Here is a 27,496-nt window from a genome sequence, read left to right on the forward strand (position 1 = left end):
TGTTCAGTGAGTGTACGTATTTCTAAGCAGAGTTAAGTTTAAGCTAAACCCCTCTAGTGCCCCTTGAACGAGAGCTGTTATGACTCTATTGTCAATATGCAGTTGTCAAGGACAACATGGAGCAGTAGTGAGGACAGTGCATCATCGTTAGGTGGCGTTGTCGATCAGCCATCTTATCTGAGGCCAGATCAGACAAGTTACCTCTATTGCTTATAACTCTGTGGTTGTCAGTCTAGTCATCTCCTATGGTCTCTGAGACAAGCTACCTCTATGGTTTATATCTCTGTGCTGGTTAGTCTCCTATGGACCGTGGCAGCTGGCTATCAGGAGGGTGAAGTGTGATTCCAGCTCTGTCACTGTTTGATTGCACTGCAGCCATACCTAGAACACCCTGACCAGTAAGAGAGGCCATAGTGATGTGGTGGATAGAATCTTATCCACAACACAGATAGTACCACTTCTACGGTACACACACGTACACACGCACGCACGCACGCACCCACGCACACGCATGCACACGCACACACACACAGCCCATTCTAGATAGCAGCCTATTTGCCCCCAAACGGGTACTCCCTACATTTGCCTCGACCCAATCTTGCACCCATGACTCCCTGAGGCACCGCAAGCTCTGTTCCAATGTAAAAAAAAAAATACATCAATTCACAGTCACTTTCTCTACAGCGCTGACTTGGCATCCTCCACACTATTTAGAGCTATCTGTGTCCCTAATGCCACACGCTTATGGCAGCACTTTGAAGTGGTGGGTGGGTGAGTGGGAGGGTGGGGGGGAGGCAGGGTTGGGAACTTAATTGGCTGCATTAGCTGGTGTGACTCCCTTCTCTTCTTAGTCGCCCCCCAGTCATGGTAAAGTGGATTAGGCGACCTACATTTTGCCTTTTCTTTCATCTTGATTCAGTTCTTCGGCGGCGGCGGCGGTCTCCCCCGTGCGTTAGTTCCTTTGTTGTGTGGCACTTAGTTGTATTGAAGTTCCTCAAGGAGCTGATTTCATATACCTTTACTACTCGTCCACCGTCCATTATGTTTATATTGACATTCAAAATAAGCACAGAGGGTGGTTGAAGAGCTGACATTTGAATTTCTTTCAGCCTTTAGTACGTTTTATGCTCGTCAACTTGATGGACAGTCTGTCATTGTCGAGCTGGAGTGGCGTTTGAGTTTCATTTCGGGGGTTAGTGAGTGGGAAGTAAGACACTTTGAGGAGAATTGTTTATTCTTCTCCTACTGTTTGTGTGTTACCTCCCTGTTGCAATATTCTTATTTACTTGTTGACATTTTGCTTTGTTTGTAATGTTTTGAGTTATGCCAGTGACTCCAAATATCGCTGAGCCTCTCACATTCAGCCTCCCTCTTTCTTGTCGTTTCTTTGTCTTGGTAGTGGAGATTATTCCCTTGGTCGTGAGGATTCTCCATGCGCTCTGTCCCATGAAAAATGACTTTGTTTGTTTGGAGACAAGACAGGTTCTCCTTGGCTGCTGCTGATTGCAGTTCTCAAAACTTGTCGTCGGCACATCACACACTACAAGGGCACTGCAGATTTTGTGCCAATACAATCAAACATGTTTTGGAAATATCTGGGACGGCTGAAAAGATTGGTAGCTCTCAGACTCTCTCTGACCCACTCATGTTAAACTAGTAGACAACAACATGGAGATTTGGTTTCCAGGCTCAAAAATGTGTCTCCAGCAGAGACCAGGCCTGGTGCTCTCCCTCTGCATCACTGTGATGGTAAATGGTAAATGGACTGCACTTATATAGAGCCTTTTTTGCTGCTCCAAAGTGCTTTAAAACGGCCTCTCATTCACACATTCACACACACATTCACACACCAATGGCGGCAAGCTGCCATGCAAGGCGCTGGCTCGCACACTGGGAGCAATTTTGGGGTTCAGTGTCTTGCCCAAGGACACTTCCACATGTGGCCAGCCGGGGCTCGGCGGTGTGGCCAGCCGGGGCTCGAACCGCCGATCTGCCAACCTTGTGATCATTAGGCGGCGACTCTACCTCCTGCGCCACAGCCACCCCTGGTGATTGGACCTTGAAGACAGGAAGTCGTTGAGTCAGAAAGGCAAGCCCACCAGGTCTTCAGTGATTTCCTTGGCTCGGGGTACAAATTAAAGGCCATTGATGTTGACTCCAGTGCAGGTAACCTTGGATGTTCTCCATCTCCCTGAGTCACCTCTTAAACGATCTCCCCACAAGCTTGTGCCTAGAGGCGTGCGGAGCTGACTGACATGTTTAAGATCCGTTGCCTGCCTGCCTGATGTTGTGTCATGGTGAGAGGATTCCATTTTGTGGAGGTAAACAAACCCTTTTTTTGTGACAGTAAGTACATTTGTGTCAGTAAAATGATACAGTAATGGTGAAAAGCTAGAGAGACTAGGACGTTCGTTTCTCCAGGAACGGATGACTTCAAACCTAACCTTCAAATTGTAAATCCTGACGTCTTTCTTGACTTTAGTAGTTCATTTTTGACAGTGTTACCTATTATATACGTTTACTGTTCTGTATTGACTTCCCTCACTGTTTTGCACTGCTGTAGGTAGTGACAGTACAGTAGAGTGAAAGGACAGTAGTTAGTTAGTTACACTAGGGTGAAAGGTCAGTACTTAGTTACACTAGGATGAAAGGTAGTTAGACAGTAGTTAGTTAATGATGCATTGTATGCATCGATACCATTCAGCAAGGGACTGTGGAGGTTGATTTGTGTGCATGTGTCTCTGCTGGCTGGCTAATTAGCCTACATCCCTCAGCCCCATGTAGCATCATGCTAAAGAGCTGGACGGGCAGAGACTCTGTTCTCATTTGGCTGGGTCTTGCCAGGGGAGGAAGGAGGGGGGCGGCTGTAAATGATTGTCAGTGGGAAACCAAGGCCCCCAGGAGCTAGAAGTGATGGAGGGAGGCAGGGAGGTAGAGAGGAGGGAATGATGAGAGTGAAGGGGGGGAAGAATGGAGGGAGATGGAGATCAGTAGGGAGAGAGAGGTGGGGGTTGAGGATGGACCGATGACACGTGATTGATTGTTGTCTCATTGTGGACCTGCGGACGCTTTTATTTTTCACCCCTTGCCCCCTCCTGTGTATGTGTGTGTGTGTTTGTGTGTGTGTGTGTGCGTGTGCGTTTGTGCTAACAATGGTAAATGTGTTATGGCCTCTGTTCAATAACAGCACATGGTCTGGCGCCTGGGATGATCCAACGTTATCAATTTTGATCTCTCCCATGTTTTACTGGCTTAGGAGGCAATGTAAAAGATTGACCCTACCCCCCTCCCCCCTCCCTCCTCCCCCCTCGCCTTCTGCCTCAACCCCCCCGCTCCCCCTGCGACCCTGATCTCTCAACGTTTTACTAGATCGGAGGGATTGTAACGGATGGACCCTGCTCCCTGGATGCCCCCCCACCCTCCCCCGGGCCCCCCCCGCCCCCAACCCCTCCCCTGGCCTCCCCCCTCGGCTCACTCCCCCGCCGGGGGACAGGTCCCATTAACATGCAGGAGAAATCAAGCCTCCGCCGCAGGGGATGGCACCACTGATGCACACAATCAGGAGGCCATTTTGTGGCTGGAATGAATGCATGTGGCACTCACCGCTCCTCTTGATTTATGTGCCCGTTTCAGCGGCAGCGATGGCGGCGCTGTTCACTGCTAAGCGCCATTCTGAGCCCTTTCTCCTCTCCGCCATGAAATATCACCATGGAGTCTTGTAGCGCATCGAGGAGGCAGTGTCCTCACCGTGCCCTGCAAGGTAATACACCACAATATGTATGCCTAATGTGAAAGCCTCAAGGATGTAACAGAACTTACTGTAACACTCCCACACAAGGTATTCATTTCGATTTCCTCCAGGTATAGTTTAACCATTTGAAGGAGAGAGAGAGAGAGAGAGAGAGCATGATTAAAATCTGAATCATACTGTGTGTTTGTTTTTCAATTTGCAATTGCGATTCATAACAGGGTGATGTGATGTGATTTGGCTTGTGGTTGTGGTACTCTGAGATGCTCGCTGGAACGACTGAACGGATAGGGCTGGAATAGCTTGTTTGTCTGATGTCATTTCCCATCACTTTAGAACCTGTGTTGAATTGGTTGTGTTGTTCTTATGGGAGATTATGGCGAAATATGTGTTGTCATGGATACAAAATGATAGGACATGGTGGGGACAGTGGAATATCAAATCAACCGAATTCTTCTTCTCAACATCCAAGCTAGAAAACGGTTGACTCGGATTGTTATTGTTTATTAAGTTGTTCAATTGTTTATTGGCGTCTTCAGTAATAGTGCTTACTGTACATGTTTAACCATAAAGAGGAAATCACACGGTCCATCGACCCAGCGGCTACCAACTGATTGATTCACAAAATGAAATATTTATGAAATATGTTTGTCTCCTGTGTCCCTTCTGCACTGTCCTTCGCCTCAGTCGTCAGTGTTTTTATATGGCAATAAAGGAAAAGCACATTGGGGATTTTGTGGGCCGGCTATAAATTATCTATAGCCTACTTTGTGAAAAATCGTAAATATCGACTGTCTTGGTGCTCAGCATTTGTCACAGTTAGACACAATAACTAACCTTCCTGGAAGCACCCTGTGTTTTGATGCGTTCGGTTTAATGAGGTTGATTTGCATTCGTTGTATTCGCTCTCTCAGACTCTCAGTGTTTACTGTTGAGTGGGAGGTTAAGTTATCAAGCGTATTTTGTCGAGAGCTTTTATCAAACCACCCTGCCTTGCCTCACTACAGGGTGTTGTCACTTGTGTTGACACTTTTGCAGTTTTACTTCAAGCTCTGTTTTTCCCAGGGGTAACCAAAATTTGGTTACCAATACGCCTGTTAACCACAGAACCCAATAAATGCCACAGCATGAACCACACTCATTATTAATAACCGACAAGGCAGAGGCTAACGAAACCAGCACAGTGGACTGTTGTCATAATTACTATATTCACCCTCTGGATATCACAGTACCACTTGTGCTTTCAGAAGATGGAGATCTATTCCAGCGACTTGAAGTCCTGTGTTAATGTTAGTCATCCCTCTTCAGAGCCCACTTGAAAAGGCAGATGTTAACCAACGCCATTTGATGCTAGGCGGGTTTGAAGAGCGCTATAGTGATGGTGTTTGAAGAAGGTGCAATCTCCCTGCCTCCGCCGCCTCTGATCACAGACATGCAGCATAAGTGACGGAGTGTTCCAGTGCAGAATACAGTAATACATTCATGTAGAGGCAAGGGTGGAGGGAACTATGCAGATTTTTTGTTATGCAATGTTCTGAATCCAAAACACTCTTAGTCATGACAACCTAACATGGTCACATGACAACCTGACATGGTCATACATACATCCTTGTTTATGCACTACTGTATAAGGCCTCGTCTGAGCGAGGCATGATTCCAATGTTCTCTGTCCATGTTGCATGTCGTCAAGTTAATCCAATCCCAATTAACTACCTTTGAAAATAATCTGTGAGATAATTACACTGTGAGGTGTAACGGAAGCAATCAAGCTTAGCACAATTTATTTTGGACCACAGGGAAAACCGTAGCCATTTTTGCTGAGTATCACTTTCCACTAATTTCATTTGTAGCCCAGTGTGAACACTGAAGCAGGTGCATAGGGGGAGAAAAACAGTCTGTGATGTAATTGTGTTGTTTGTCAGGGAAAATGTGAGGTTCTGGATATTTTCTCCATGATATTGTGGATGTTTAGACTCCTTAATAAATATTATTTTCTATTCAATTCCATTATTTTCTTTGCCATTCCATTCCATTCCATTCTATTCTATTATGTTATATTCTGGTTAATTCTATTCTGATCTACTCCCTGGAAATATGACTCCCAAATCTATAATCACATCCTCTCTCAATTCATCACTCCACCCACAGCACTCAGATCAGGCCCTCGGCCAGCCACCGTGACAATATCTTAATGAATGAGTTCATTTTAAAACCCAAAGGAGGGAAACAATGTTGTGACTCTGTTCCTGGGTAATAAATGAGATTGACCTCCAAACTCCTGAAAAATAGATGACATAAATGTCACATTTGATCAATTGATTTGTCAAATTAGCTAATGCACCTGAAATGTGCTCCCTTCTTTCCTGCATCAACACAAAGCATTCACTTCGTCTGACTGTCACCGAGTGAGAAAAACAGACGCCACTGTCCAACAGCTAAACAATCCCTCCTCCCCCCCTCGACCCGCCAGAGTGGACTCGAGGGAGAGGAAGGAAGTTTTATTTCATAGTTGTCTTGAATAAATCAGAGTTGATCTACCAAAGGGAACTTTGCTGTTAGATATATGTTCGCCTGGAGACACGCTGTCTTGAATTCGTTTCATAGCCCGTGGAAGTTTTGCGGATGATAAAAAATCCTCTCCGAGACCATAGGGAGGATTATTATCAGTCAGGTAGCGTAATTGCAATTTCTAGAATGTTCTGGAAGTGAATATCCCAACCGCCTCCCACGCCCTCAGTAAACTTAGCTTCCTAGGGATGTTAGTGCAGGTTCGGTATGGCCTTAGAGGTGTTTGGGGCTATTTGGAGACTATGGCCCAATCCCAATTCACCCCTAGCCCTTCGTTTTCACCCCTATGGCTCGATTTGCGCGTTCACGTTTAGGGCGAGGGCTGTCTCAATTCATATTTCGTCGAGGGCTAGGGGTAAGGGGGAGGGCTAACTATTACTTCGTTTCGAGGGATTTCAGGACCAGACTAGCTTCGAAGGGCTAACGTTACGCTACCCCTTGATACCAGGATGCATTGCGAATCATCTACAGAAATCTTATGTCGCTCTATTCAATGCGGAAATGTCATTTTACTTTCTCTGTAATTACTTATTAATAAAGATTTGAAAAATTATGATAACCATCGTATTGTCTTAGTTTAATGTCATTACAATGCATTATAGACCTTTTATTTATAACACGCATAACCCAAAAATCGCTTTTATGTCGGTGCTGTGTCTAACGTTACAGTAACGCAATGCTGCATGACAGTCGAGCATTTCAGAGATGTACAATCATAAATCAATTATTACCTGTGGCGTTTGACAGTGGATGATGGTACACATATGTAAAGTTATCTATCAAACGTATGGCTGACTTGTACATGATGCGCATTTTGACCTATTTCCACCCGCAATCTAATCCGAGCAGTTGTTATTAGGTAATATTATTAATGGGTTGTATCATTCATTTCAATGCATTATAGACCTTTTCTTTATAACAAGCACAACAACAACAAAACGTTATTATGCCGATGTGCTGTGTGTCTAACGTTACAAGCTGATTTGTGCATGACAGCCGCGCATTGACAAATGTCCATGTCTGATGTCTAATGTCTGATGTACTAATGTCATTTCAATGCATTATAGACCTTTTCTTTATAACAAGCACAACAACAACAAAACGTTATCATGCCGATGTGCTGTGTGCTGTGTGCCTAACGTTACAAGCTGATTTGTGCATGACAGCCGCGCATTGACATATTCCCATGTCTAATGGCATATGACACGCGAAATGTAACTACAGTTAAGGATACGCGTAAAGGATGATGATCTATCACCGTTCGACTCTACTGAGAAATGTTTCCGCTTATTTGTCATTTCTCCTTCACGGGCAAATGTGGCCGCGTCCCCAAGAGATCCTCTTTCTACGTTTTTGACCACCACTATGATGGATTGATTTTTGGATTCTAGACGACGAATTGTTCTGAGAAAGGCGCTTGGTAACGTGATTTTTGGACAACGCTTTATGACTACTGATGGACTCGTGTGTATGTGGTGGCTGAGGATTGAGTCACGGGTATCTTTGGAGGAACATCGTGCGCTGACACATCTGGTTAATACTCTGTGTTTTGGTTGGAGTCATTCATTGTCATTATTGCGATGTCCACAAAAAAGACATCGCTGACGGAAGAGACTAAAATAGGAACGTCTAAACACTACAGTGTGTTGATAACAAACGAAAAAAGATCCTTATAGCACACGCAACAGAAATAAACACAGCTGAAGAAGGCATTGCGAGATGTGAGAATTCGCCGGCAACACAACACGTCACCCGTACCGCGTCTAAACCACTGTTGATGACGTAGGCGCCGTGAAGGGCTGTCCCAATTCAAAGGGCTGAGATTTGAAGGGGTAGGGCTTGTGACGTATTCGAAGGCGAGGCCTTCGAATCGAGTGACACTCGAAAACGAGCCATAGGGGTAGAAAAGGGAATTGGGATTGGCCCTTTATAGGCTTTTCGACGGGTTTGATGGGTTTGGAGCGAAACCACCCGCCCTCCAGTCGCTGTGTTCATCTGCATGGGCTGTGGCTGGTGATCACATTGGATTTGTATTCTATTTTATGTTGCATTAAAAATTAGATTACGATACAAGTTCCTTTTGAGGTATCTTTTGAGTGGGATTTCTGAGATGATTCTCTTTAGAATAGAAGAGGTAGACCTTTTAAAGATTCACCATGGCATTCTATATGGGGCATGGCCGTTTCAGGTGACCAAATCCGAGCTGATATATATCAAAGCAGAATCCCAAGTGGTAAAAGTCGCTGACACTGAAGTTTTTTATAGCCTATTCCCACACTGGTTGAGTCCAACTATAATTTGATATGACTGGATCTTGATTAGTATTTACAGTGCCGTCAAGGTGAAGAGGAGACTCAACTTTGCGGGTAAATAGCGTAGCCCGCCAGTCCTCCACTAAATCAGCGTTGTTGACCTAGAATTGTTGACTTTATATCCTGTTGCTATTCCACCTTCCTCTCAGAAGATTGAGGTTGTCAGAAAGCTCTGTGTTGACTCTAAAGCATTGATAATATGGGAGACGGTCTCCTGCATGGGAAAACCATACAGCTGCTTCTTCTTTTAAGGTTTAATCAGAGATACAGAATGACTGTTGACTAAACCCCCCCCCCCCAAGTAATTGTAAGATAACCTCCTCATATAGATGCTTGAAATGAGGGTCAGAGACCTCACTTTATCATATGGAAGAGATGGAATTGTCTTGGCTATAATGTTTATCTTTAATTTCTTCCCAGGGCCAGTAGCAGTGATCAGTGGTGAGGAAGACTCCGCCAGCCCTCTTCATCATGTCAACCACGGCATCATCACTCCCTGCACCCTGGATGCTGGTCCTGATGCGGTTGTCATAGGGATGACCCGCATCCCCGTCATAGAGAACCCTCAGTATTTCAGACATGGACACAATTGCAACAAACCCACCACCTGTAAGTATACACACCTGTGCCAAAACAAACAAACAACAAACACTGTTTTATTAGCCATACAGTTCATCAAATCAACTGTTGGAATGTGGTATTTTTTGCACACCAACACACCCTCTCCCCCAAGACCCCCCCCCCCCCCCAGGGAGAACAAAGCTCTGGCCTCTGGGCACAGGGTCAGCCATCTTCGGCGCCCCTGGAGCAGTTTGGGGTTAAGTGCCTTACACAGAAACCCTCCAGTCACCAGCACCGATTGCTGGCCGGCCTCTCTAACCTCTAGGCTACCTGCCACCCCGTAGTACTCACACTAGTGGACGTTGGTGGAGGCCGGTGGAGGCAGAAAACACACGCGTTTGATACAATTCCTCAGATTTCTGCCTCCACCAGCCTCCCCTGTCTCACACAGTACTGTGCTACACTATACTCTCCTCTGGGGCCTGCGGACACACCCCCCGGCATCCCTCTGCTGGCTTGTCTGGGAAGCTGGTCAACCCTTGGAGGGGTGTACCAAAACAAGCTACTGGAAGTGTTGGAGGACCATGAAGTGGCACTCCTCCCTGTAGGCGGCACTCCCTCCGTGAATGCGGCACTGCTGTCCTTCAGATGAGACGTTGAGGTCGGATGAAATGTTAAGGTGGATGAGATGTTAAGACATTGAGGTAGCCAAGAGTCTAACTAAGGGTCTGCCTGCCAACCTGCCAACCTTCAGGGACAGAACTGTTAGTGTGGCAGCCCCCACCCTCTGGAACTCTCTCCCTGCAGTGATCTGCAACATCCCTATGACGCCTTTAATACGGCCCTCAAGTCCCACCTGTTTGACAAGGCCCCTAGTTTAGTTGTTGTTTGTGTTTGCCTGACTGTTTGTCTGACTGTTTTTGGTTATTTTCTTGTATCTCTGTAAAGTGACCTTGGGTCCCCTGAAAGGTGCTATATAAGTTATTATTATTTTTTTTATTAAGAGGAGGATGAGGACCAAACTCCTGGCCATCATGGGTATTTCCTCCCATCCCCTACATGACACTGTGGCAGAACAGAAAAGCTCCTTTAGCAACAGACTACTACAACTACATTGCTCTAAGGAGCGCTATAGGAGATCTTTTCACTGTACAACTCCTCCTCTGGCTAGCTCGAACTCGGTGAGTTAGGCTGGTGGATTTCAAATCTTACCTACTATACAGTATATAAGGTCCCAAATGTCTATTGATCTTTATTTTGTAATATATCTGTTTTATTTTAGCCTATCATTCATGTGTTGTTTTGTTGTTGTTGTTTTGTGGTCTGAGCTGCTATAACACCTGAATTTCCCCTCAGGGATCAATAAAGTACCTATATCTATCTATCTATCTATAACTGCAGTTCTTTACTCCCGAGTCGTTAAAGATTCCTTGGCACTTATTGCAAGAGCGCTGTGTGTGTTAACGCTGGAGACCTGGCTAAATTCCCAATCTGGCCTTCGTACTATCATGGCCACCTAATCATCCTCTGCTTACAATCGGCTCTTCCCCAGGCTGTTGCTGCAAAAGAGAACATAGTCTCTCTCGACACAAATTATACTCCCAACTGTTGTTATACTCTTATCGCTAAGCAAATGAAAGTTTGTGTTTCATGCCATAGTTTGCTCAAGTTACAACTCTTTGCTGTTTCGCATCATCACTTCTATTTGAATATAGTGTATGTGTTGAATTGTTTGATATTAAATATCAGATGTCAAACGCTTTAGCCAGACTGATAAGTAGTTATTACAGTCAGTCTGCCAATAGTCGAGGCTAATACTTGCCTTCAGATTCTATTTTTGACTCTCAGATCTTGAGTTTTTCTCTTCAGAAATGAGCCATTTGAAGACCAAAAATGGGCAAAATTGATCCAAGGCAGTCTTTGATCTCTGTTCATAAGGTTAAAAAGGGACTCGCTAAGCTTCCTGACTGATTTTTTTATTGGAGTTAATTGAAAAATAAAGTTGGTAGGAAATATGAGTTTGAAAACCATGAGATGGGCATATTATTCAGAAGGTAACGTTTGTGTCTCCGTTGTGAATGCTGCTGTGTTTAACATTACAGTAAAAGGGCTTGGACCCACATGCCGCTGTATAATTTAGTGTCTTCCACAGAAGCAATGTGTTCGTATGGCGTTAACATCTGGAGTCACAAGCCCAAGCACTTTATATTTGATCTGTTTAGGCAAAAACAAGCTTTATAGAGCTAGCTCCAGGCATTCAAACAGGCACCCTTGGGACTCGTGTTGCAGGTTGAAAAAAGAAAAATCAGTTTACGGCCTAATTACTCACAATTACATCAACTGCTCAAGAGAAACATCACACAAGAAATGTGCCAGCAGCATGCAATCTATGCCGTGTGTGTGTGCGTATGTGTGTGTATACCGCACTGTGCGTGTGTGGGTTCCGTACTGTGCGTGTGTGTGCATATGTGCGGTGTGTGTGCGTGCGTGTGTGCGTCTCCTTCGAAACCAAGTCAAACAGCTTGGATTGAAATGTTGAGAGACTCCCATCTCCCACATTTCAAACATATTTGACATTCCTTAATGATCATGGTATTGCTTAAGCAGAGGTGTAGGCTACATAGTGTTTACGCCTACACTGTAGCTGTTCCTAATAGGGACATCCATCAACGCACACAACTGTCATGACGTTAAGATCAGACCAATGAGAAGGAAGGAAATCCCATTTAAAGGTGATAAATAAATGACTTACTTATGTATTATGAATCACATGAAATGTTAATGTCCGGGCAGTGATTGATTTAGAACCCATCATGCCTTGTTCAGGAGATCTGATTGGTAGCTAATGAATAAATAACCATTGTCACGCACCTGGAATTGGAAATCAGATGAAGCGTAGGAATGCCCTATTGAAGGGCACAGTGTCAAACGCAGTGTCCTGATTTACAGAACTCTGAATGACTGTTGACGGTCGTGGAAAGTCAGTAGCAGTGTGCCTCCCAGTTGTATTTGTGTATATATTTATGTACACAGTACGTTCAGGACATTTCAATTCATCGGCATAAACAGGTTTCACCTCTGACTGACAACTGTGTTCAGCTCAAGGTCACAAGTCCAAAGTTATCATCTCCCACTGTGAAGGCGAGAGGACTGCTGGCTATTTTCCCCTGCTCTATGTCCATCTATCCGGTGGCTGTAGATGTGTCGTTTAGACCTCCCACTCACCCCTGGGGGGTTGCCTGTGAGGGCCCGGAGAGATTAAATGAAGTCTGGGGTATGCAGGCCGGGCTTCTCTCTTCCTCTTTGATAAATCACTTCACTTACCCTCAGGGCAGGCCCTAGGGCCTCGCCTCCCTCAGCTGGGCTGTCCTTCCTACTGCCTGTCTGCAATACCAGGGTCCACCCCTGCCTGCCTGTTTGCCTGCCTGTCTGTCTGCTTGTCTGCCTGTGTACCTGCCTGCCTGCCTGTCTGTCTGCCTGTATGCCTGCCTGTCTGTTTGTCTGCCTCGATGCCTGCCTGCCTGCCTGTCTGTCTGCCTGCCTGCCTGCCTGCCTACCTGTCTGTCTGCCTGCCTGTCTGCCTGTATACCTGCCTGCCTGCCTGTCTGTCTGCCTGACGTTCACTCTCCCTGATTGTTAGAGACCACACAATGCTATGTGTCAAACCATAACCCTTTTTTTTTATCCCACTGGAGGGTAAAATATGGTTTAATTATTGATGTTTGGCCATGGATCCATAATTTATTCATTCATTTACTTGAAAGCTTCTTATCCGAGAAGAATACACTGTTGGGCGGGGTTGGGGGTGCTGAGGATTGGAAATGTATACCCCGCCCCCTGTCACCCCTCTCCCTGTGTGCCCTGGACATTACCTAGTATGTCCATCACAGCTTAGCACTTCCGCAATCCATGGGATCTGTCTTGTCACTCAAATGAAGCCTCTATGGAGTCTTCAGGGATATGGGGAATGCATGGGGAGAAGGCGTACGACATGACAGGCACCCGCAATCCGGCCAAATGTCTCTGTGGAGACTTATCTACAATTCTAATTACCTGCACTCTGCCCATATGCTGTATTTGCATTAAACTAATGCCAGTAATATATAGAAGCAGAGTTATGAGTTCCGGGTAAACCATGAAATGGAAATGACATATAATAGATTGCACTGTTCATAGCATTGGCTGTACTGTTGAAGCTAGGATTCTCATTAAATAAGGAATTATGGATTTGTGTGAACTAAACCTGACATGGACATACAGACATACAGTACATGTTATAGCACCAGCTAAACAGTTTTCTACACAGAAAGAACACTGATAGTATACATGATATATGCCAGGGGTGCCCAATACGTACGACCGGTCGATCGCAAAGGTAGTGTGGGACGATCGCATGGCATTGAACAAAACCCAAAAGGAGAGGAAAATAAAAGTTCGCCTATCATCCATCCTCACTATGGCTTGATTGACGTACAGGTAAGCCAGTCTGAGATCTCATATTTTCACCTAACACACGCATGCGCAGTCAACCACAAAATACCGGCGAGCTAATTACCTAGTTAGCCTTCTAATTTCTACTACTATATAACACTAAAGAAAGGGTATAAAAATTAGTGGGGAAGCTGGACCAAGTAAGAAACCAATAACGTACAACTTCCATCCAGAATGGGAGTAGGACTTTTTTTTACACAATGTGATATTGTGCGTCTGTCTGATCTGCAAATCTACGAAGGCTATTTCGAAGAAGGGAAATGTGACAAAAGAGCGAAAACGTACGGCTGCAACGATAGCTTCTTATCGCGTCAGTCACGTTCTTGTTAAACACAAGAAGTCATTCAAAGACGGCGAAATTGTGAAAAAAGCGTTTCTGGAGGCTGCAGATTGCCTTTTCGATGACAGATCCACAGTGGCTGATGACCACCTTGCAGCCTGCCTCCCTGACTACGAGAAACTAGCTGCCTCCTCCCAGTGCCAGGTCTCCCACTAAGGTAGAGAAATGCATTTATTTCCTCCTTTCAAACTTAGGGAACTACCTGTTTTGTATCTGGTTTACTTTTCTGTTTGTTGGATCAGTAGTTGGCTATGGCACTGCAGACTGGCTGTCTGTGTGTGAGTGAGAGAAAGTGAGTGTGTGTGTGTGTGTGAGAGAGAGAGAGAGAGAGAGAGAGAGAGAGAGAGAGAGAGAGAGAGAGAGAGAGAGAGAGAGAGAGAGAGAGAGAGAGAGAGAGAGAGAGAGAGAGAGAGGGAGGGTTTGTTCTATGGCTCCCTATGCAGACTGGCAACTGTGTGTGTGTGTGTGTGTGTGTGTGTGTGTGTGTGTGTGTGTGTCTGTGTCTGTGTCTGTGTGAGCGTGAGTAGCAAAGAGGGAGGGTTTGTGATGGTCTTCTTCTGTGTGTGTGTGTGTGTGTGTGTGTGTGTGTGTGTGTGTGTGTGTGTGTGTGTGTGTGTTTGTAGTATGTGCGTGTAGGTTGACTGGCTACTTGAAAAGTAGATCTTGGTTCAAAAAAGTGTGGGCACCCCTGATATATGCTGATATATATGGAGGGACACACACACACACACACACACACACACACACACACACACACACACACACACACTCACTGATGATTAGAACGTTCTGTGAAATCAGCTCTTTTCCCAGCCAAAGCCAAAAAGCCCAATCTCAGGGAAATGTAGCCGTATTAGGGAGATAAAGGCAGAATGGCAGAGGACAATTCCTCAGCCTAATGACAGATCCATATCTAACTCCTCTGTGTCTGTGGCAACTTCTTTGTTTTATCACTCATCCCTGCTCTTTTAATTATGGGGTTTGTCACATCCCGCCGGCCAGAATTAGACAATACCTTTTGATGTTGGAGTACAGAGCACAGCCTTTCCATTACATGCATATTAATAGTCTGTGTGATCATATGCAGCCATGGTCAATGCGGACCTTGTCTTTGTCCACTTTTACTTTTTAAATGATAGGAACATAATGAACCTGAAGTCATTTTGAAAATGTAAATGTTTCTGTCGGAAACGTGTCTAATTCCACAATTTAAAGGACATGGAAATTAATTAGATTATGCAGAACCGATACATTATTTGAAGACTAATATGTTATAACAGTGTACATTTTTGCATTCTTAAAGGGAGACTGCTGGTACTGGCTGTAATCTACTGTTAAGTAAAAACCCTATTTCAGTTTCTGGACCAAAAAGCCAATAATTAAAATAATAATTAAAATCGAGATTAGTCTAAAGAGGCTCGAAAAAATTTATAAAAATATATACAAATATTTATATATTTATAATATATATTATATACATACTATATACATATATTTCAGAATATTCTCTTGTAAATGACCTACAGTACTGTACGGATCATGGCCACAGCTTGCTGTACAATGGCCAAGGACTACACATCTGCAGTGCTGCAAAAGACCCTGCGCATGTTGTCAATGACAGCCTATGAGGGGAGACAGCGGGACCAAGCACTTACACCATCTCCTACATTGATTGCACGCACGCACACACACACACACACACACACACACACAAACACCCCCACACCCCACTCCCCCCGCCCACACACACAACTCCAGTACAGTGACCTGACCACCTGCTTAAACCTCTACAGTGTGTCCTATTATCCTCCCCCCCCCCCCCCCCCCCCCCTCTAAGCCACTAGGAAGTGTGGCTGGTTCAGATGAGGGAGAGGGTAAATGAATGATAGTGAGCCCAGGAATAGTGGCTTTAATCTCAGGGCTTTGCAGAGCGGGACTCAGAGTAAATAAGGTGCAGGATCCAGGCTGAGTAGGCCTGCCTGCCTGCCTGCCGACAGAGGGAAAGCTGAAGGTTAAGGTAGCATGTCCTAGCCACCGACGCCAGGTACAGTAGACGTCTAATGGTTTGCGCGGAGGGTAGAGATAGGAAGGTACAGAGCAACAGACCACTTAATGACAGAATAAGTGAATATAGATGAGATGTTTAAATCTGGGGGGGTGGGTGAGGAAGGGCAGGTGCGGCTCATGTTTGATGGAAGGTCACTAGGAACTGTTGTCAGACCTGTGGTTATAGAGCCTCACTTGAATGATGCTGGCAATACCGTTTAGGGAGGGATCGTTAATCCACTGTTGTTTGGACATCGGTGGATACTGTACTGTACATTAATTCCCAGGGATCTAACCATCACTCTTAGTTAAGTGGTTAAGTGAGGAGAAAAGAAAAGGACACACTGAATGTTTTTTTTTTAATGAGGTCCCTTCTCACAGCCAATGTTTACATCACACATGCAGTCATGGACAAAAATATTGGTGCCACTTCTCCCAGAAATTGTTGCAATTACAAATGCTTTGGTATTCACATGTTTATTTATTTTGTTTCCACTGGAACAACACAAAAAAGCACAGAAAAAAGGGCACATCTTTTTGATTCCACACCGAACTGGACTGGACAAAATGTATATTTGGTAGCACACCCTTTGGAGAAAATAACTGAAATCAATTGCTTCCTGTAACCATGAATGAGTTTCTTACACCTCTCTACTGCAATTTTGGACCACTTTTCTTTTGCCATCTGCTCCAGGTCTCTCCAGGGTGCCTTCTCCCAACTACTGTTTTGAGATCGCGCCATGGGTGTTCTATGGGATTTAAATCTGGACTTATTGCTGGCCACTTCAGAGCTCTCCAGCGCTTTGTCTTAATTGTCCATTTCTGTGTGCTTTTTGAAGTGTGCTTTGGGTCATTGTCCTGCTGGAAGACCCATGACCTCTGACAGAGACACAGCTTTCTGACACTGGGTCCTACATTGCACCCCAAAATTCTTTGGTAGTCTTCAGATTTCATGATGCCATGCACACGTCAAGGCATCCGGTGCCAGAAGCAGCAAAGCAACCCCAAAACTCCACCATGTTCTTCTCTTTGAAGGCCTCATTTCGTTTTCTGTAAACAGTAGAATGATGTGCTTTACCAAAAAGCTCTACTTTGGTCTCATCTGTCCACAGGACGTTCTCCCAGAATGATTTTGGCTTCCCCAGGTAAGTTTTGGCAAACTCCAGTCTGGCTTTTTTATGTCTCTGTCAGCAGTGGGGTCCTCCTCTGTCTCCTACCATGGTGTCCCATTTCATTCAGATGGCGAGGGATAGTGCAAGCTAACACTGTACCCTGTGTCTGTAGGTCAGCTTGTTTGGAATAGGTTTTTTATCCACCATTCGAACAATCCGTCGTTGCAATCTTAAATTCTTCTATTCCATCTACGCCCAGGGACGTGCCATGGGCTATGAACTTCTTGATGACATTGTGCACAGTGGACACAGGAACATTAAGATCTCTGGAGATGGACTTGTAGCCTTGAGATTGTCCATGCTTTTCCACAAGTTTAGTTCTCAAATCCTCAGACAATTCTTTGCCCTTCTTTCTTTTCTCCATGCACAGTGTGGTACACACAGTCACACCACAAAGGTTAAGTCAACTTTTCTCAATTTTAACTAGTTGCAAGTGTGATTTCTATATTGCCAGCACCTGTGACTTGCTTGAAATACAATTATTTCTTACAATTTTGAATAATTTCCCCCAAAAAGGATTAATTAATTCATTCATTTTATCCAGTCCATTTGGAGTTCTGTGTTGAATCGTATCAGATTTTTTCTCAGCTTTTTTGTGTTCCAATGCAAACAAAATTTAAAAAGATATGAATACAATTGGAGGACCACAGTCTCCTCTGATTTCTACCTCCGGCAGCCTACCCTGGTCTCGATAGAACCCTGACTGTAATTCAGACTGTGTTCGCTTTTGTTTACTAGTGTCAAAGGAGAGAGCGATTACGGTTTTAGATTCACAGTGGAGCTGTGTGGGTAAAATGAAATAAAGATGAAGCAGGGGGGAGAGGGTGAACGTAGCCCCAGGTGAACACCTCACAGATGGCAAACAGACAAAAGAGATTACTCTCCCTCATCTGCATTATTGTTATTGGTATTTGATGGAAACTAGAACACCTGAGTAGAGAGGGAGAATGGTGGAACTCTGTATATATGTGTGTGTGTGTGTGTGTGTGTGTGTGTGTGTGTTTGCTGGAGGGGTTCGGGGGAGGAGAGGGGATCCCTAGTGCTTTGACTGACACAAACAAACAGTTCTGCTGTGAAGACGTACTTCTAAACTCTATCTGCCTTTGCCTTGAGTTTTCTAGAAAAGGTAAACAGTTCATGACTCACCTTTTTTCTTACATTCTGATAGCATTAGAGTACTGAGATAACGAAAATGTAGTCTGGCATCTAGCCATAAGTGCGTATAAGACAGCAGAGTAAACAGCTGCAGGGAAGAAGCTGTTCCTGAGCCCGCTGATGCAGGAACGGAGACTCCTGTACCGCTTCCCGGATGGGAAAAAGGCAAACAGTCTGTGGCTGGGGCGGGAGGTGTCTCTACTGATGCCTCACGCTCTCCGCAGACACCGCCTGGCTGGAGGACCTAGATGGCAGGGAGTTGGGCACCTGTGATGTACTGGGCCGTTTTCACCACCCGTTGCAGGGCCTTCTGGTTGGTGACAGAGCAGCTGCCATACCACACTGTGATGCAGTTTGTCAGAATGCTCTCGATGGTGCACAGATAGAAATTGAACAGGATCCTAGGAGACAGATGAGTCTCCTCAGGAAGTACAGACACTGCTGTGCCTTTTTGACCAGGGTGGAGGAGTTGAGGGTCAAAGAGAGGTCCTCGGAGATGTGGACACCCAGGAACTTGAAGCTGGAGACACTCTCTGTGTGTTCGCAGCCCCTAGCTTTCCTGTAGTCCACAATCAGCTCCTTGGTCTGAGCCAGGACCAACCTCTCGAAGCACTTCATGATAATCGAGGTGTGTGCAAGAAAGTCTTTCAGGCCCACTGCAGCGGAATGCTTCGGCACTAGCACGATGGTTGCTGACTAGGGCTGTTACGATTATTCGACGTCGTCGACGTCATCGACTACGTCAATACGTCGGTTAGCGTAATATGCGTCGGTTAGTCGTAAATAAAAAATTTGGCGTTTTTTTTTTTTTTTTTTTACCTTTATTTTACCAGGCGAGACAATTAAGTGTATGAGTGAAAAATGGATAGCTACTAGCTAATGTTACACAAGCAATGTAGCTCACCACAGTTCGTATGTCTTGTCTTCTGGTGTTAGTAACGTTAGCTATGTAGCTGGCTAGCTACGGTAGCCTATTGTCATTGTGGTGCGAGCACCTACTGTACGTTATCTAGCTCGTAGCTCGCATGCTACGTTAGCATCAATTTAGCTAATCATAACATAGCAGCGAGAGTAACGTTAGCTAGCTATGTGTTGTGGTGATGGACAGACTTCTAAATGGCCATGTTGGCATTCAAGTTGGCTAAACATAGCAGTGAGGTGGAGACAAATACGTTTTTTTTATTTTTTTATTTTTTTATTTTACAGTACAAAAATTATCGTTAGACTTATCGATAAATTAGTCGTTAGACTAATCGAATAATCGATAAAATAATCGCTAGATTAATCGTTAGAAAAATAGTCGTTTGGGACAGCACTATTGCTGACTTGAGGCAATTGGTGACATCTGCTTGGGCCAGTGACAGGTTAAAAATGTCAGTGAAGACCTCGGCCAGCTGCCCAGCGCACACCATGGGCACATGGCCAGGGATGCCTTGGTGGCTGGTTTCCTTGTTGTCCTGTTCGAAGCGAGCGTAGAAATGGTTGAGCTGGTCTGGGAGGGAGGCAGTGCTGGTTGGGGAGGCTGTGTTTTTGGGCTTGTAATCTGTGATGGCCTGGATGCCCTGCCACAGGCGTCCGGGATCAGAGTTGTGCTGAAGGTGTTCCTCAATCTGCAGTTTGTGGTTGTGTTTGGCCTTCCTGGTGTCCCTTTTCAGGTTAGCCCTGGGTGAGCCTCTGCATAGGCAGATCTAGAAGCAGTGTCGCGTGCCTTCAGCAGTAAGCAGCCCTCACTTTCACTCCTCACACACAGTACATGTACATGCTGGTTATCCCAGGGGCTCTCTGAAAAGTCCTGTTTTTCCCTCTCTCACATTATACGTAAGTCACCTTGTGTGCTTGTCACACTTTACTATTTAATTGAGGAGAAGGCTCTGCATCCAGTCAGAAAATAGAAACGAGGCGTGTAAGTGGCGTAACACACGAAGGTGCATGCCGTGTCATCACAAGGTTCCTGGTTCGATTCTTCTCTTCGAATCGACATATTCTGCATGTCGCCCCCCCCCCCCCCCCCCCTCTCTCGCCCATCTTTCCTGTCAATCTCTACTGTGTCTATCTCAATAAAGAAGAAATGCCCTGAAAGCATATTTGAAAAAGAAAGAAAAGAAAATGTAAATGAATAAATTAGAGTGTAAAACGATGCAATTACCTGCGGTTCTCTTTGGTATTCCTCCTCTGTGCATACACCACCTGTCATGGTTAATTCAGAGTGAGGAGTGGAGAGTTGTGTTGTGGGCAGTTCCTCCGACACCAACTGTACTCTGCCTCGGCTCTGTCCTCAGCCAGCTGTTACTGTATGTGTCCCCCTCCCTCACGCCCTAAGTGAATTATAAGACTGTTTCGGAACAGTATTGTGTAAGTTGTGCAACAATGCCAATGGATACCAGATAAGAGATTTTATTTTGTTATCTGTTTGTGGAACAACACCTCCAATTGACATGCTTCCGCACAGACCTCTACAGAATCTCTTAACAGAAAATGCCAAAGTGAATGAAGAAAACAAGTTCTGATTCGAGGGCGGTGACGGTATAATAACATCTCAATACTAATTGAGAAGCAAAATAGTGTCTTGATACAAGCTTTATAATTAGATGCAGGATCTTTTGAAAGAGAATGTTGGAAGAGACTATACTGTGTGTACTGACAGAAAGCTTGATGAGAATGTCCTCTATGCGCGTTCCAAGTGTGTGTTTCCACATATCACGGATAAAGGGATAATGGTCAATGAATATGCCACTAGAAGGCCTCATCCTGTGTTCTTAGTAAATACCAGATGCTGCCTCGCCTGGCCATATGGAACACACTCCTCCCAACAGACCCCTTTCAGGAATGTTGAATAGGTCCACAGCAAAGAGATTATTTACCTCCTCCACATAGAGTAATGGCCTTTTATGTCATTTTATCTGTAAAAATGTACTGCCTGGAATATAGAAGTATGCATACGAATATAATGTGTTTACGCCAACATTTTTATCAAAGCCATACATCTCAATCATACCTGGTTTCGACTGTAAGTGAAACTATTTTTCGAATATTTTTTCCAATAGCAGCTAGAAAGTCCATAGATGTCTAATCTGCAGTACCATGGTGTTTTGTTTTAGAGAGTCTTAGAGAATATTTTCTATTCCTATTTTAAGTTATCTTTATTTACCTGTATACTATACATACAGCTCTGTTTAATCATTTATTTATTCTAGTCGTACATTACATTCTTTTTTGTTTTAGTTTTTATCTTCACACTCGCTTTGGCAATGTAAACGTATGTTTCCCATGCCAACAAAGCCCTTTAAATTGAAATTGAAATTTAATTGAGTCTCCCGGCTTACTTTGTACCAGTAGAGCAATTGAGAAAAACACTGATCATTACATGTCCCTGCATCCAGCGTATCGTGTTAGTGTCCCGTCTGGGTAGGTCTGGCCTGGCCAGGTGTCTGTTTCTTTCCTGTGGATCTCACAACATCCACCACTTTAAATGTGTCCTTGAACAGAGGTAAACACAGTCTCTGGTGCCTCGTATTCACACCCTGTGTCCCCCCTCTCTCCTTCTCTCTCTCTCTATGTCCTCCTCCCCCCTCCCCACCTCTCTCTCCTCCCTCTCTCTCTCTCTCTCTCTCTCTCTCAGATGTGCAGCATATTAAGCGGCGAGACATCATTCTGAAGAGGGAGCTGGGAGAGGGGGCGTTTGGGAAGGTGTTCTTGGCAGAGTGTTACAACTTGTGCCCCACCAAGGAAAAGATGCTGGTGGCTGTCAAGGTAAGGATCATCTTTCAATTACATGTCACCTTCAACAACTATCTGTGGTAATGTACTGTAGGAATCATCGCTCAAGTACAGACACAAGCAACAGCTGTCTGTGCTTAATTGAGATAACACTTAATTGTTTTTTCTACTGAAATGTGCGCATCAAATAAAGCATTGAGCAACTTGCTTCACTGTTTTGCACATGCAAGAAATGTAGATACTGTAGTAAACCAATGTAATGTGATTGTCCTACATGTAGATACTGTAGTCAACCAGTGTAATGTGATAGTCCAACATGTAGAGGAGACTTACTGATATTACTCAGGGACTCAATCTAGACCAGTCTATCTTTTATATCAGAAACATCAGTCTAATAATCAATCATAAATGTGTTGGTCTCTAGTGGATGCTTGGATCACAGTATTGACTTACATTTTTCAAATGTATGTTATTAACACCTGACGTTACTTCAGTCCCCGTCAGTATGCGCAGTTGTAGCAGGAAGTGGGGGCAAATATAACACCTTTAAAAAAATAAAATCCACTGAACTCCAAAGAAACTGCGGAAGAAAAAAAACACACTAATGCTCCATTAACACCTTTAACAGAAGAAGCTCTGGCTGCTTTACTAACCAAAGTACGCAGAGTAAGGTCCGTAGACATTGGAATCATTTAATTAGATCAAAACCATGTAAAAAAGGTCAGGACATAAGAATCATCAGAATACCACATTTTGTGTTTTAAAGAGCTACATATTGAAAATAATGTATTGACGGACTAGCCTGCAGTCAGATGCAGAGAGCATTACAGATTGAGGGTCGCTACGCTCTGTATCTTCCGCACTTCGCGTACCACTAATATTTGACAGAGGGCTGAAAGCTCGCGGTTCTGGTTTTGCAATCAACTTGTTTGCCAGGGAAATACTGAGTCTGTTTTTTTTTCATAAGGCCAACCGACATTCACGCACACGGGAGAGCAAATTCTTTGCATCATCCATTATCCACATCATTACACATTGACTGCCGATTTTCAGTGTTGATCGACATCACTGGCCTTCACACAAACACACATACTGTAGCCTACAGTACATACACGCTGAGATATCATAAGATGCTCATGGTCCACTGTGGCTCAGTTGGTAGAGTTAGATTATGTTAAAAATAGACAAAAATGGGCACTTGGTGGCGTAGCACACTAATACGCATACCACATCGTTGCTGGGTTGACTCCGACCCTCAACATACTGGTACATTCTACCGCGGCGCAGTGGAGAGCATCCTCACCTACGGCATATGCAACTGGTTCTCCAGCTGCACAACCGCGGAGAGAAATGCGCTACAGAGAGTCATGAGAACAGCCCAGAAGATCACCGGCGCCCCCCTCCCCTCTCTGGAAGAGCTGTACAACACACGCTGTCTCAGGAAGGCCTCCAAGATCTCCAGGGACCCAACCCACCCTGGGTACGAACACTTTACCCGGCTGCCCTCGAAAAGGCGGTTCAGGACCATGGCCGCAAGGACAAACAGACTGAAGAACAGCTTCTACCACAGGGCCGTCCAGGCCCTGAACACAGCAAAGACCTAGGTTCTGGGCCCTGGACAGTCTGGACGGATTGATGGCAGCTGCTGGACTGAAAAAATCAGGTGTAGTGCTGAGGCACAAATATGTACATTTCAAGCCTGCAAACTGCGACACTTTAAATAAATGTGCAATAACACTATGTGCAATATGACAACCCTAGTCGTCTATCTGTACAGTATAGTATAGTGGATAGTGTACATAGCCTTTATTTATGTAAACCAGCTCCTTCCCTTCTTGTGTTTTTTTTAAAGTTTTTTTTTTTTCTTTCCTAACACCAGGGGAGCCACCCCTCCTAAATTTCGTTGTTTGGTACCTGTACTGTAGCAATGACAATAAAGACCATTCATTCATTCATTCATTCATTCATTCATTCATGTCATCCATCCTCTCTCTCACCCATCCTTCCTGTCAATCTCTACAGTCTCTATCCCAATAAAGCAGAAATGCCCTAAAAAACACATTTTAAAAGTCAGGGATGAAGGGGGACAAGGGTCACCCTGGACCTCCAGTTGTTAAGACTAGTGTTAATCATTCCCTCCAGGATTTCCCAATGTGTCGATTTTTTACATTTAACTCATATTTTTCATGAAGGGAGGAAACCTAACACACTGGAAACCTAACACACATTGCATGTACTGAGTGAGTTTATCTCTCTAATGTGTTTCTGATTGAAGAAAAGCAGGGGGTTACAATTGTCCCTGGGGGGTATTCCATCAATGTCGCTAAAATAAAATCTAGGCTTATTTTGAGTCTTATCAAAAATAAGCCTGGATTTTTTTTTTGTGACGTTGATGGAATTCACCCCAGGTTTTTGCCATCACCTTTATCAAAACGTGTCAACAGGTACAGTATAGTAAAACCTGAAAACCTTCAGTATATTGACAGAGGACAGGAGGAGGATGCTGTGCTTGTTCATCACTATAGACCCGTGTGTCATGGTCATCATCATCACTCTTCATCATGGCAGATCACACTTTGTGATGCTACCTGAGATCAGGAGGGCTGTTAGGACCTCCAGAGGCCTCAGACACACCACATCCATCACAGCTGGAGTCAGGCAGGATCACAGAGGAAATGCTTTTTCTGCACACGTCTGCAAATCCATTTTACAGTCCTAAAGATAGCTACAGTGCCCCATGACTCTCTAGTTCTCCCTTCTGCTACTCAGAACCTCGAACCATCATAACCTCCATGATAAACTGTGCGTGTCTTGTTACAGTCACAGAACAGTTTGAATCACAGATTGTAGAACTAGGCTCAGATGACAATATAACCCAAATATCAATATAAATCAAAGCAGACACAACTTCACACAACAGATATCAGAGTTGAGATGTCCTGACAGAGCAGTAAACTGTGTGTGTGTGTGTGTGTGTGTGTGTGTGTGTGTGTGTGTGTGTGTGCATGGAGGGAGGGAGGGTGGGGGGGGTAGCTAGTCCAGGTGGGCCAGGCTCAGAGGACAGGCCAGTGAACAACATGGGTGTAATAAAGTGACCCAGATAGGGATGAATGCTCTGCCATCTGGGTACAGGAGCCCCCCCATCCATCTCAATAGCCCTCCACTAGCTGGTGTTAGCCTAGCGGCCAGGGACCGGTAATTAGAATGAAAGCGGACCATGTGCTGCTAAAACTGCATTAAGGTAATGGGTGAAATGATCTCTCACGAAGAGACAGTTTTAGCTCCTATAGGGACAGCTACAAGGAAAAGGTCAGACACAGGTTTAGGATGGAGATAATGTGCGTTTAGTACTGTAGGTCGCCAAGGATCTTTATCAGGGAGAGGTTAAATAGTTTGACCTTTGCTATTATGGGATGTTCTGTAGTCTGCGGTGGATACAATAAACCAAATGGGAAGGTCAGGTTTTGTGTCGGGTTGGTCTTTTCTTTACCTTCTTTACCTTTACCGAACCCAATTTTCACTGTCTCAAACTATCATCATTTTGAGTGCAGCTGCATCATAGCTATTGAAACACAGGGTCTGTGTTTACTTCCTAAAAATGTCTCATACCGCGTTAAAATACTTCCGACAGGAGTTTTAGCACTCCAACACTACTATGCCAGTGAGTATTCCCAGAGAGTAGCATGCACTAGCTCTGGTGCTGTTCAACAGAAGGACCTCGTGTGAGAGGGAGCGGGAATCTTGGGAGTTGTAGGAATTTGGAACAATTTGGAACATCAGGACTGATGAGGGCATTCAAATCAAGATATCTAGACTCGGATCGTGAGTGAAGATCCACTGGATTAGAGATTGGAGATGCAGCATACAGTACAACAACGAGCGTGCCGTTGAAAACATCATAGCACTTTTTATTTGATCTTTCATTTTTTTTCTTTTATCTTTCATTTCAAGTTTCAAAGAAGTTCAATGCAAACTAACTCAAGTCAACTCACTGGCTCTTGATTTGGAATTCTGTTTGTGTTTGCGGTCTAGCCCTTCCATATCTGCGTGCATCTCTACAGGAGGATGTGGACATAATACACTTTAAAGTCAATAAAACCAAGAGAGCCAACCCATCTTTTCCCTCAATTTATCGTGATCAAGCACTTGAAGTTATTATTTTGGACTGATGCCCAGAGGAGAAACATTTTGTCGATTTTTGTAATGGTGTTTTATGACCCGTCTTAGGTACTGTCCATCTAAAACATCTTTGAGAAGTTAAACACTAAAATGAAGGAGACACACACACACACACACACACACACACATTAGACTCTCTTAATTTGCAGGGTAAAAAAATCTCAGGGAGTGCTTGGCTTTGCCCACAATATCCATAATGAATTGCAGACTTAATTAGCTGACAACCACATAAAGAACAGAACAGTTACAAAGTAATGTCTGTGGTGTGAGGGTAGTGAGGACGCAGGTGTGAGGGTAGTGAGGGTGCAGGTGTGAGGGTAGTGAGGGTGCAGGTGTGAGGGTAGTGAGGGTGCAGGTGTGAGGGTAGTGAGGGTGCAGGTGTGAGGGTAGTGAGGGTGCAGGTGTGAGGGTAGTGAGGGTGCAGGTGTGAGGGTAGTGAGGGTGCAGGTGTGAGGGTAGTGAGGGTGCAGGTGTGAGGGTAGTGAGGGTGCAGGTGTGAGGGTAGTGAGGGTGCAGGTGTGAGGGTAGTGAGGGCGCAGGTGTGAGGGCGCAGGTGTGAGGGTAGTGAGGGCGCAGGTGTGAGGGTAGTGAGGGTGCAGGTGTGAGGGTAGTGAGAGCGCAGGTGTGAGGGTAGTGAGGGTGCAGGTGTGAGGGTAGTGAGGGTGCAGGTGTGAGGGTAGTGAGGGTGCAGGTGTGAGGGTAGTGAGGGTGCAGGTGTGAGGGTAGTGAGGGTGCAGGTGTGAGGGTAGTGAGGGCGCAGGTGTGAGGGTAGTGAGGGTGCAGGTGTGAGGGTAGTGAGGGTGCAGGTGTGAGGGTAGTGAGGGCGCAGGTGTGAGGGTAGTGAGGGCGCAGGTGTGAAGGTGAAGAGAGGACAGTTCTGTCAGCATTAGCTGGTTCTCATGAATTCACACCTATCTGAACCTAGTCACCACTCGTACAAATATTAGTGGCAGGGGTAGGACCCATCAATTCTAGTGAAATGCACTTTTTACTTTATATTTAATACTTAAGTCTCACACGGAAGTGTATAGGTGTGAAGACGTCAGTGGCACTGGTGTTAAATATGTGCTTTGAAAACTTTATAGCTTTATAAGTTAAAGCTTTATAAGTTAAAATCTTTTCTGTATATTTCTGCTATGCTCAATGTCAAAATATACAAAAGGAAGGCATCAAAGTGTTGGTGGCTCTGTTGTTGAATCCATGTCTG

The 27,496-nt window shown here is 44.8% G+C and overlaps 1 protein-coding gene across 1 annotated transcript in view; it reads left to right on the top strand.

Moving 5' to 3' along the window:
* ntrk3b (neurotrophic tyrosine kinase, receptor, type 3b) overlaps positions 1-27,496 on the top strand; it is a gene marked incomplete at its 3' end in the record, with an annotated part of 127,726 nt that overhangs the window by 89,206 nt on the left and 11,024 nt on the right. Inside the window, exons 11-12 of the mRNA XM_080539054.1 lie at positions 9,049-9,237; positions 22,013-22,143. Of these exons, the coding sequence (XP_080395180.1) occupies positions 9,049-9,237; positions 22,013-22,143 (320 nt within the window). The remainder of the gene's footprint in view (positions 1-9,048; positions 9,238-22,012; positions 22,144-27,496) is intronic.

This window comes from Nansenia antarctica (genome assembly GCF_963989245.1).
Source record: "Nansenia antarctica genome assembly, chromosome: 9".
In the NCBI taxonomy this organism is placed as follows: Eukaryota; Metazoa; Chordata; class Actinopteri; order Argentiniformes; family Microstomatidae; genus Nansenia; species Nansenia antarctica.